Genomic DNA, 12,663 nt, shown 5'->3' with positions numbered 1-12,663 from the left:
GAATGGTTGAATGATGGGATGCTAGATGGATTTATAACCAATGAATGGCCATATGGATCAAGAATGGAGGAAAGGATTGATGGATGGATGGATGGATGGATGGATGGATGGATGGATGGAGCAAAGAAAGAGCTTCTAATGCCTGTCCAGCCACTGAGTGGCTGAGCATTTTGCTCAAGAATTCTCAAGGATGTAATTAAGCATTAGGTAGTCTGGATTCTTATCTGGATGCTCTGGCAGAGTTACTGCTACTGAGTTCATTAAATTTGCCAGTAGGATCCAATCTCTTGAAGCTTTATGTAAGAGGGCTCTGTTTTGCTATCAACCATCCAGAGGCCAGACAGAGTCTATCCTCATTCCAGCTCATGAAATACCCTCCATCTTCACATCAGGAACAGCGTGTTGATTTCTTCCCATGCTTCAAAGAGATTCATATATGATCCATCTGACTTACCCTTCTTCTTTAAAGATCTGTGCTTTTTAGAGCTCATGTAATTGGACCCAGCCAGCTGAATCATCTCCCTTTTTAATTTAAGGTCATCTGTGCCATCTAACGTATCATATCATGTATCATTATAGGACTGGTAGCTCAGGAAAGCCACAGTTGTGAGGACTAAGGGTAAAACAACGTTGGTAGTAAGTTTTACAAATTCTTCCTACTGCAGCACCCTCACTCAGCTACGTTCCTTTAAAAAAAAATCTCTTTGAGCCTATTTCCCTCAAAAGGTTTATTTGAATAAGCACGTGTATACCTTACTTTATCAGATAATGATTCATTTTGAGCAAGCACTAGTATGTAGCAAAATAATTTGTTGATTAATCAGAACTAACTTTTCCCATCACAGTCATTCTCTAAACTATTGGTTGACTCTTAACACTCGGAGCACTGGAACTGCCTAATAAATAATAAAAGCAGATTATTAAATGATTAGAATTTTAAAAACTGGCCACTGAAACTATGAATATCTTGAAGATAATTATAAAGAGAAATTAACATCATGGAAAATGTATGCTCCAAATCAGGTTTTCCCCACTTTTTTGCAAGTCACCTGGCATGCCAGCCTACCTCAGGGTATAGATCTTTACCAGTCATCTATGCTGTTCCCCTCCAGATTTTGAAAGCAGTTAGGGCAGCATAGAACCATTTAGAGGCGGTGCCAAAAGACATTGATTCTCTGGATCCACACTCCCAATGTCAATTAGAATTACATTCTTGAGCACCACATTGGCTGGGTTCCCACTCCAGCTCTGCCATTTATTTAGCAATGACTCCAGGCAAGTCTCTTAACTTTTCCAGACTTCTTGTTCCTCCTCTACAAAATTGGGCCAAAAATAATATCTCAAGGCCTATCAGGAGTGATCCCTGAGTTCAGAGAGACAGAAGCAATGCCTGAGCACCGCTAGGTATAGTTCCCAAACCAAAGAATAATAACAATAATAATATAATAACAATAAAATCCCTCGCTAGTTATACTGATTAAATGAGAAAAAATAAGCAAAGAAAAGTGCAGTTTCTACCAGTTTGTTGTTATAAATAAAGTGCCTGCAGATATCAAACAGTGGATTTGCAATGTGGTTTATAGATCCTTCATCATCCATCATCCTAGTCACCCCATTGTGATCAACTCCAATGCCACTCTGAAAAAACATTGTCAGAATGATCTATTTACTATTGATTTTAGCCCTGTTTTCCCCCACCCCTGACTCATTAGCATTTAAACTGCTGCTGCTTCCTTTTCCCTAAAAATTTTCCCCCAGGTGGGGGAGATAGGCGGGGAGTTATTTGAACCACACCCAGGATGCTCAAGGGCTTTTCCTGGCTCTGAACTCAAGGGAAATGCTGAATATTCCAATCCGGGTCAGTTGAATGAGCGTCAAATTCCTGTACTGTCTCTCCAATCCCCTCTTAGCAAACCTTTTTTAAAAATAAGAGACACTTCAATGAAAAGTTCAGACTCTGGTTCAGTAGCATTGCACCACTTGTGTACTTGTAAGAAATGCAGAGACTCATACACTATCTCAGGGATAGTGCAAATGCACATTCAAGGTTGAGAAACGCTGTTTTTTGGGTCATCGATGAATATCCTAAGGCTCACCATGCCCCTATGAGACAAGGAGTCTTTCCTGCAGACTTTGGTGGTACTAGGCTGGGGTGGGGATGGTGGAGTGTCCAAAGAAGGCACTTAGGGTGTAGCTGGGAAATGAAGAGGATTTTTCTGTCCCAGTCAGAGCCAGAAAGCTGACAGAGCCAGAGATGAGAGTTGCATGTATCCAGTTGAAGAGACTAAATGAAAAAATCCAGCAGAGATGTGAGAAATAGAAGAAAGCTCCCACAGCAAAGCCAGCAGCCCTGCCAGCAGATCTGTCCTGTGGCCCAGGTCATATGAACTTGGTGAGCATTAGCTGGCCTAGAACAGGGAGATAAATTTAGAAATGATGAAAAAGAGCCCTTCTTGATATGATGGAGAGTCATTTAGTAAGAATTGGGAAGGAAGAGGTCACCCAGCCAGTGATTATTTAGAGATTATTTCTAGCAAGAGAAGGCCAAAGGGTGAAGAAGCCACCTACTCACAGTGCAAAGCAGAGACTGATCCACCATCCCAGCCGGTGCTGCCTGAATTTAAATAAGAGCTTTCCCCCCATTCGGTTCCTTACTCAACACCCACTGCTTGGGAATGGCGCCAGATTTACTCACTTGTTTGCACAATATAGCCTGAGGATCATACTGGCTAGCTTTACTAGTTGTGTGACTCCAGGCAAATTTCTTAACCTCTCTTAAAGGTTAAGTTTCATATTTAAAGTGGAAGCAATACTTGCATTGCCTGGCTAAAGTAGGCAAGTTCTTATGCTTCCAGCTAACGTGCAACTGAAACTATTATCTTAGATCTCTCTCTTCCTTTATACAACAAAATTCACAGGGTTTTTTTTTTTCCCAACTTGACTTCCATCCATTCACTCAACAAATTAAAACTTCTATCTTCCCTTTACCTTAAAGGAATTTAAGGGCTAGAGGGCCTTCTTCTCTTTGCACTGCTGAAGACCCAAGGTCTGATTGGCATTGGTTACTCAATGCAAAGGAATGTTCTGGAATACCAGGAGGGAAGGCCTGAATGTATTTCCTAATTCCTTCAGGCTTACTGTGGAAGACCTCCTGGGAGCATTTCTTTTTTTTTTTTTTTTTGGTTTTTGGGCCACACCCGGCGGTGCTCAGGGGTTACTCCTGACTGTCTGCTCAGAAATAGCTCCTGGCAGGCACGGGGGACCATATGGGACACCAGGATTCGAACCAACCACCTTAGGTCCTGGATTTGCTGCTTGCAAGGCAAACGCCACTGTGCTATCTCTCTGGCCCCACATTTCTTTTTTCTATTTTTTTCTTTCTTTTTTCTCCAAATAGCTCAGCCAAGCTATCATAGGACATGCCTGGTAACCATCCTATGCAAAGGACTCCAGAAAGGAGCCGATGCATGAGTCTTTGAAAGCATTCCTATGCCAGAGAGAGAGAGCTTAACAGTTGAGTGTGTTTTGTCTGTTTGATTTCCTAGTACCACCAGATCCTTAAGCACTGGAGGGGTGGTGGTGGTGGGGAGCAATCCTGAGCACAGAACCAGGAGCAGTTCCCAAGCATCCCCAGATATGATCCTTTATAAATAAATAAATAAATAAATAAATAAATAAATAAATAAATAAATAAATAAATAAATAAATAAATAAATGCACCACTGACTCTGGGAACAACTGCTCAGGAGAAACAAGACTGTTCAGTTCTCTGAGAAGAGAAGTGACCACTCAGTAACCATCACTGCCCCAAAGGAGGAATTGAAAAGAGAAGAGACTTAGGACTGAAAAACTTCCCAGCCTAAACCCTTGAGTTAGACCCCAGTTTATTATCGGAGAGCTCTCCCGCTGGCTGGACAATCAGAGCAGGTGAATAAGCAGAGGGTGTCGTTCAATAACATTGAACTTCTTGCTCTCTCTTCCCACCGAAAATCCTTAGGCTTTTCATCAAGGTAGCCTTCAAAATAGTTCCTGCTCTCATCACTTATATTTTTACTGCAAAAGGAAAGGTGGAGGAAAGTGATTTGTTTCAGGAGGCCACTGATGCTAGAAATTCACCCTCAGTAAGTCATGAAAAAGGCCTCCTTTATACCAGGCATGAGAGCTGACCTTGCCTTCTGCAGCTTATTTTTCAATGTGTGCAGACCATTAACAAATCTCAGGTGATGACTAGTGTGTTAGGTTAGGAGCAGGTGCAATATGGTGACTACTGGCGAAAGTGACTTCTGCTGGGAGGATGAAGATGGTGGAGATAGAGACCTAAGGGGAGCATGTGTGGCATGAAAAAACCTCCAAGGAGGAAGCATTTCTGTGGTGGAATAAAAGATGAGGGTGAGCACAGAGCTAGGCCAGACAAGCATAGGACATCAAAGATGATGTTTCAGAGGGAAAGATACTTAGAGGACAAGTACAGTAGAGAGTGGACTTGTCAGGTATTCAGGAGAGAGAGAACATTAATAATGAAGTCAGAGGGCAGTATAACTGAACATGAAAGATTCTTTAGACCTAGGCAAAGCTTTTGTATTTTTTCCTATTACAGAGAGCATAATAGAATCCAGTAATTGTGAAATACAATAATTGTGAAACATAGTAATGTCTGGAGGTGATATAATCCCCCTATATATCATATTGAGTTCATGTTACTCCTGGTGAGAATTGGTGTTCTTGTTCAGGAACATAAGCCTTACCAGTCACTTCACATGCCTAATCTCATTTAAGAGCATAAAGAAGTAGGCATTATTTTATTTCACAATGAGATTTGGAAAGCCTTCATAGGTTACCAGAGGTTCCCTAGAGAGGTATAGGCAGGATTTGAACCCCATCAGCCAAGTCCAGTCCTTAGTGCCACTGCTTGGGAGGAAAGAGGCCAACATGGAACCTTTGCACTTCTATGCTGGCTAGACAGATTTTTCTGTGATGGGGTTGACTTGGAAAGTGAATATGTTTGGAGTCTAGGTTCTGAAGCAGTGGGGTGTTGGGAACTAGGCTGCATTGGTAACTGCTTTACATTCACTTCCATGGCAATGGTCCCATGACTAGTTCGACAGACTTGACACAGTAGAGTACAGAACCTCTGTAGACATCTAAAACTGCAACAGTTTGTGGGAGCTTGGGAGAACAGAGAAACTGTAAAGATAGTTTCATGTTATGAGCAAAAATTCTAGAAAAAAGTTGGAGACCTCACACTCTTCCATAGAAGGCAGTTCTTGAGGCAGTAACATCTGTGGTATCTACAGCAGGGCACAAGGTTCCCTTCCCTCTGTGTTGGGAGGGGAGATTCAGTTCCATGACTGCTCCCATCCAGCAATGTCTCGCATGATGGGGGAAAGGCCCAAAAATCTTGATAGATATGAGGTCCTAAAATGTGTCCCTCAGGAAGCAAAAATTAGGAGAGGCCCAGGTTCACTTCTGTTTTCAAAGTTCCTAGTTATATATCTTTAAAAAGAAGAACCAATGTAAAATAAGGCTTCTAAGCTAATGTTTATTAAGCTATTTTTGGTGTTTAAATAAGCAAAATAACACTTTAATCTTTATATATGTATGTATTATGTTTTTCAGTCACAGATCATTGTAGGAACATGCAAACAAGTCATGATTTAGCAGAGCACACTAGAATTAACGAGATCCAGACCATGTCCTCCATGACTGGAGACACCCATCTGGAGATAGCAATGGTGGTTTCTAAGGGCCACAAGTTCCAGGAATGTGTGACCTAAGCCCACCAACCTTCCCAGCATCTCTGCAGTGTTCACAATCATAGGGAAGAGACTTTGTTCTCCATCCAGGTCCCACTCCCATTGCCCAGCTTGTCACGTTCTCTCTGGGGATGTGGCTTAGTCATTATTAAGCATATGACTTGTGAGTTTGAGGCTCTGGGTTCAGTCCCTGATACTGTAAAACAAATCACTGGTCCAAATATTTTTCCTTGTCTAAAGGCAAGAGAAATAAGGATGCAAATAGTGTAAGCCCAAATCATTGTGTGTGTGTGTTTGTGTGTGTGTGTGTGTGTGTGTGAGGTGTGAGTGTGTGAGGTGTGAGTGTGTGTGATTTCATTAGGCTAGCAACTGCCCTGGAAATGTAAGCATTATTCAACGTGTTTATGAGTCACTGAAACTCTTGTCATGGTTGCATGTTGTATGTAGGATTAGAACCCAGACTTAAAACTTGAGCTCCTTTCACTCTTTGAGTATGACCATGATATGAAGCCACACAGAAGAGCCCACTGAGGCTAGAAAGGACCCTGGGGAATGCCATTCTCCTGCAGGCTCAGGGCTATTGGGGCAACCTTTGACCTGTCTTGTCTTTTCCTTTTCCTCCTGTTTCTTCTCCTGACTGGCTGGGCTCAACTCTCCTCCTTGCTTATGACACTTATTTTTCCATCCACAGCAAAACTATTCACATCAAGGTAATTGATGATGAGGCGTATGAGAAAAACAAGAATTACTTCATTGAGATGATGGGCCCCCGCATGGTGGATCTGAGTTTTCAGAAAGGTGTAGTACCTGGCCCTCCTCACTAACATTAACATTCTTCTCTCCTCTCTGTTTCTTCCTTCCTTTCTTCAGCCCATTTCTCTCCTTCTCCTACCTTTTCCTCCTGCCTCTCTGGTTCACTTTCATGACTTTCCTGTCTTGCTCTCTCTCACTCTCTCTTCACCCTCCCCTGCCTCTCTCTGCTCCCAGCTCTATCCTAACTAACCTGCCAGCCTGTCACATGGTTACCAAAGGGGGATGCTTAAGAGCCAATGGCATGAGTGGGTGGGCAAATGGGTCTGGAGAAAGTAGGGGAGTGGGAAGTGAGAGGACCAGAGAGCCAACCCAGAGAGCAAAAAAAACAAGATTCTTGATTTTGGCTAGATGACTTGGCTTTCAGGAAAGGCAAAGACCAGGCAGCATAGCAACAAATAGGAAGGCTATGGCAAGGTGGCACAGGCTCTTAATGCCAGTCTCAGAGTATTGTCCTGAGAGAACAGTCCCTGGATGCAGAGAATCAATGCATTTGGAATTAGGTCAAATTTTGGCCTCAGGCCAACCCCCAGAGCAAGCCCTAGGAGTCTTCTTAACTGCTATTTCTTTGCTCTCAAGGTGATTTTTCCCTCTTTGGACCATCACTGAGCTGAATGCTCATGCTTGAGTTTCAGGTATAGGTCCCAAACCTACTCACCATTTTCCTAAGGAAAGGCATCTTAGAGGCTAAGAGCAGGAACTGTGGAACGGTGGTTCTGACCTGAAAGGAAACATGTCCCAGAGTCACAGGGGATTGATTTTTCTTCCACTGAAATGATCTCACATAGTCCAAGCCTCCTCTAGCCATGTTAGAAAACCCTCTTTGTGGGGACTAGAGTGATAGTACAGCAGGTAGGGCACTTTCTCTGTACTCAGCTGACCTGGGTTTGATCCCCAGTATCTCATAAGGCTCCCTAAAGCTGCCAGGAGTGATCCCTAACAGCAGAAAGCCCAGACTAATTACTCTGAGCATGACTGGGTATGGCTCCCCCCAAAAAAATAAAAAAAGAAAAGTAAACCTCTTTAGGTTAAAATGTACTGTAGACTTGAGACTGAGCCTCATTGGGTACTGTTTCATCTCAAGCCCTGTCTGTTGGTATTTTCCTCTCCCCTAGGGGAGGGGCTTGAATTTGGATTTTAATCAATTGAAGGCAGGAGAGCTGAGCTGGGACTGTCATCTAGGCTTGTGGTTCCATTTGTTGGAATGACTAGCTTGTGGGTGAACAGCTTGCAGTATAAATTTTCTTGCCTGCTATTTTCTCAAAAAACTGTGTGGATTACTTATTGCAGAGAATTGTCAATGTACCATCTTCTCTTGTACTCCCTGGATAGGGGGTATAGGATATCCTTTTCTCTCCTAGAAACTTTGGGATAACCAAACTTCAACCCAATTCCCAAAGAACATCTCTTTACAGGTGTGAAGTAACCCAAAAAAGGCTATTAAATTGTACTTATAAACACATCACACACACTACACACACACAAAGACATAAGTCCTCATAATACACAGTAAGTTCTACATCCAATATCCACCTCAGATCAACCTACCACTTAACCAAGAACTAAACTGTACATGTCTTTGATAGCATCAGATTATGAGGAGATATTTTATTATTTTTGTAAGGAGACCTTTTTAGACTATCATTTGTTAGCCCAGCTTGCTTTTTTAGAAGCCATTAGCTCCTTCCCCCCAAAAAAAAGGCAAAATAAAACACCAAACAACAAAACACCACCTCTGTGGAACACACTGATACTCTGGTCTATAAAGATTGAGGAGAAGCCATGCAGGAAAATCCTACCCCATAGAGCATTGTCTGAACTGATGGATTGAGCCAACATCATGCCAGCTTTTGATGGGACGTGATTTTCAAGGTTTGCTTCCCTGAATGATCTGTCATTTCAGATCATTGATCTGTCATGTTGCCATCAACGATTGATCTGTTATGTATCTTTGAAAGAAATCTTGCGTTGATACACCCAACCCTGAGCCTTCATTACCTTGTTAATCAGCATTAAAGATAGTCAGCTTAGGGCGTCTTGTCTTTGAGTACAGAAGTTTAAAGGAGACTTAAAAGTCGATGGTTTACTTCATTTCACTTCCATATTTGGCCAAGAGTGTATGCGCTAGAACTAGTAAAGGAGTCATAGGTTATGTTGTGGTTAGTGCATGTTTATTTTGACTCTTACCAACAAAGCCCTCGGATAAATATTAGAAAAAATCCTGCTGCCTTTCTCTCTTTTATTTCCCTTCTTCATAAAAAAATTCTTTTAAGATAATTTTTATGGGCCAGGGATATAGTTCAAGTGGTGTTTGAGGCTCAGGGTTTGAGCCCCTATACCACAAGATTTCCCAAGAATTGCCAGTAGACTCAGATCCCCAAGCATCCCCTGTATATCTTCCCCCCAAAAAAATGTTTCCTTTTGAGACTCTTTTAAGAAGAGGGGTTAGGCACAATCAAGACAGGCAAGCTCTTAGCTAAGTTCTATTGGCAAATTTTCTGGGGGTAGAAGGGACATGGGCCATTGGCAAGTCAGTAGTTTACCTGCTATTCCAAAGAGATATCAGTTACCATGTGACAGCCAATGGAATGAGCTGCCCAACTCACTTCCTACTAACCATCAGCAGGATCTAAAATCACTCCTCTCCACCATCATCCCCTTTTCCTCCCCACTCCCTCAACCTGCCCCACTGTCATCCCAGATTCCTCTTTTGCCCACTCCGTGCCTCCTGGCTCTCTTCCCCTCTCACCTATAAGGACGACTCTGACCACGGAGACAAGAAAAGAGCCTTTTTTTCCCTATAAGAACAAGCAATTCATCTTAGTCCTGCCAAAAAGCCACTGCGGTGGGACCGGGCTGCATGTGCCGAGAGTGATGGGGAATGATTTTATAGGCTGTGCTCCAAATGATCAAGCAACCTACCGACCCAGTCGACACACTCTCTCTCTTGTTGTCCCTACAGGAAAACCATAAGGGTTAAAATAGTAGATGAGGAGGAATACGAAAGGCAAGAGAATTTCTTCATTGCCCTTGGTGAACCGAAGTGGATGGAACGTGGAATATCAGGTGTGAGATTCTTTTTTAAAAACAAACAAAAATATAAAAAAGCACAACACAAAGAAAGAAAAAATAAACTAAAGCAATAACAAGAAACAACTATTCCCCCCACACACCATTCTTTCCTTTTCCTCCTTCTTTCTTTTGACCAATGGACTTTTTTTTTTAACTATTATTATTCTTTTCCCTCCTGTATTCTCACTCTCACCCTGTTTTCGGTATCATCTCTGCCTTCTTAGCCTTAGCTTATTTCCAAGTCTTCCTTTCCCACCTTCAGGGCAGTTGACAGTTTTGTGACCCTAGTGAGTTCTTTCCAATGATCTGGTTACCACTGTCCCCTGCCCTCTTCCTTCCCTGGTAACCCCTCATGGCTTCTACCCACTAATCCACACACACATTTAACCTGTAAATGTGGAAATTCCTTGATGTGTGGGGAGGAGATGAAAAGAAGAAAGGAATGTGATGCAATGCATGTCCCTGCTCCCTTCTCTGCCTTCTCCCTTTGCTATCCTCACTCTCTGGCCGGAATTGAATGTGGGGTGGAGGGGAAAGGCCTGTGTTATCATGCTGCTTTGACAGTTTTATGCTGCGTTACCTTCCTTAAGTGCTTGGCAGGTTATTCACTTGCAAAGTGTCCCATAGGCCCCTTTGCCCTTCATGAAGGTAAGTGTTTCATCTAGCTATTACACAGTTGGGTAGATTGGGGCACGGAAAGGTTTACCATTTGCCAGAGGCACAGGTTCTGAGAAAAATTTGAGTAACAGCTGGTTTCTGAAAAAGTCACACAACATGGAAACCTCCCCTCGGCATCCTACCCCATCCCATTCTAGCTTCTATTCCTAGCTCAAAGTAGGAAGCCTTATTCAAGTCACTTTAAGATCATGAAACCTCTAAAGCAGAAAATTGAGAAGCTACAAAAGGAAGTAATTGCACATATAGAAATCTTCCTAGTCAGAGGCCCCTGGAAAAGGACTGGCATTGGGCATTAAGTATTCATTTAAGAGCTTTCCAACTGGACAGGAAACTCTAAACAGTGTAGCTAATATTTGTTCTCTCAAAACAAGAATTGGACGGTTCATAGAATCCTGCCTTTGTTTGACATCTGCAGTTAAGCCTATCACTCAGATCCCAAAATAACTTTCATCCACACCAGACAAGTCGCCTCACCTGCTTTTTTCCTTGGAACTCATCTCTTGGAATAAGTGCTCAAGTTCTATTTCTATGGCACTAATTGTGTTGCATCCAGAGTCAAAGTACGGAAAAGATTCCTTGAAGAAAATGATCAGATGTCACTACTTTGAAAGACTTAGAGGAACTCAAGTGGGTATGATAAGGATGCTCTTAGTAAAGAGCAAGAAGACCTTTGCACTCCCCTTTTGTATGAGATAGGCTGTTAGGGCCTTGTGGAGGTGGAAATAATAAGATTCACTTTTTGTCTCAAAAGGAGAGTTTTTTTTCCAAATATTTCATAATCAAAAGGTAAATGGGAACACTAAAGCTTTTCACTCAAGGATAACTAACCACTCTCCCAAAAGCTCACCAACCTGACATGTAAGGTTGACCAATTCTTATTATTTGTTTGGGACTCTCTGGATGACTCTATGACTGTACTGTACTGGCTTGGATAACCAGAGAAAGGGAGAAGAGCCCCTGATTCATCTTCTTCCATGAGTCTGACTGAGAAAGGCTACTGGGAGAAACAGAAAATCTCTACTTGCATCACTTCCAAAGAACAATTTCTGCAATCTTCTGGTCTCTGCCACTGAGAATATTCTCAGAATTGTCTCCATGCTGGCCCTTCCTTACTCCCACCTCCCTTTGGTTTTTATTCCTCATCTTCAAGATTGGTTCATCATAGTTAAAGCTGTGGCAAACTAACTTCATCAATTCCCACAATCCTGTTCACTGAGGTGCAAATGAAGCAGCCCAAAGTATCATATAGTATAGCTGGAAAAGAAGTAAGTGGTTCCAAATAAGAAAGATTGCAGTCTAACCTCAAAGCAATCCTCCTTTCTTCCTCCCAAACAAATCCTCGTCAGCAGTTGGACAGAGGAGTGAACTTACATAAACCCTGTGTTCTTCCAGACCAAGCAATAAATGTCTGGCTGCATCCATTTGAAGTCTCATTGTATGCACTGAATTCTTTGCCCAGGATACCTACAAATCCCAGGTGGATTCTAATCCTGGATGAGAAGACAAATATTTTGTCAAGTTACTGGTGTGATCTGCTGGAGAATCTTCTCAGGAATGAAGAAGCCATGCTGAGGGATGCCAAAAGGGAACTTGGTCATTTTCTTGCCTCCTGTTACCGTGTCTATGAACTTAATATTCATCCCTTTACATCTTCCCATCTTTTGGTATTGGAGCATAAGGTGAAAGGTCATAAAACTTGATTGCATAGATCTGAATCAAGTGAAAACCCATTCAGAGTTCCAGAATTCCCTGCTGCTTTCTGAGTGAGATGCTATACACTGGAAATTGCTTTTCCTTATTACCGCTGCCTGTGAGAGTTTTGGACATTCAGAACAGCATAGGCTCTGCATGGTCAAAATGACAATTGCATTACAAAAAAATAATAATAAGGACTGAATTTGAAATAGGAGCTTTTTATTTTTGACAAACAGACTTCAGTCTATAGGCACCCTGGGGGAAGGAAATGGAGAGGATGGATAGGAAACATGGCTGCTGCCTGAGAGTAGAATGAGTGCTAAAGTCCAGAAAAAAGTTTAAAAGCAACCTAATCAGTATAGTCAAAACTGTTGGAGATGAAATCGGAAATGAAGCTCCAGGTGGAAAAGGAAAGCTCTCTCCCTGTTTGGAGCCAGTTTGTTCCTCCCTTTACCACATCCATGCCCATACCCTGGCAAGCTGCACTGGTGCTTCCAATTATACAATTATACAGAGATATATTGTTTCCTGCTTGTCTCTGGAGGAGTCTGACCAGGGAGAAATGACTCTGATTGGATCCTGGTGGTAAGCACAGCAGTGACTTAGCTCTAACATTTCATAGTGACAGCAGTAGGTGGGAAATACTCAAAGATAT

General features: G+C 42.3%; 1 protein-coding gene across 3 annotated transcripts in view; it reads left to right on the top strand.

Annotated features, from left to right (window-relative positions):
- SLC8A3 (solute carrier family 8 member A3) overlaps positions 1-12,663 on the top strand; it is a 167,995-nt gene that overhangs the window by 141,608 nt on the left and 13,724 nt on the right. For all 3 annotated transcript variants that reach the window (XM_049770331.1, XM_049770330.1, XM_049770329.1), the window contains exon 3: positions 9,526-9,629. In XM_049770331.1, coding sequence (XP_049626288.1) covers positions 9,526-9,629 — 104 coding nt within the window. The remainder of the gene's footprint in view (positions 1-9,525; positions 9,630-12,663) is intronic.

This window comes from Suncus etruscus, chromosome 3 (genome assembly GCF_024139225.1).
Source record: "Suncus etruscus isolate mSunEtr1 chromosome 3, mSunEtr1.pri.cur, whole genome shotgun sequence".
NCBI lineage: Eukaryota > Metazoa > Chordata > Mammalia > Eulipotyphla > Soricidae > Suncus > Suncus etruscus.
The sequence above is the reverse complement of the archived record's forward strand: the minus strand, read 5'-3'. Positions and strand labels throughout refer to the sequence as shown.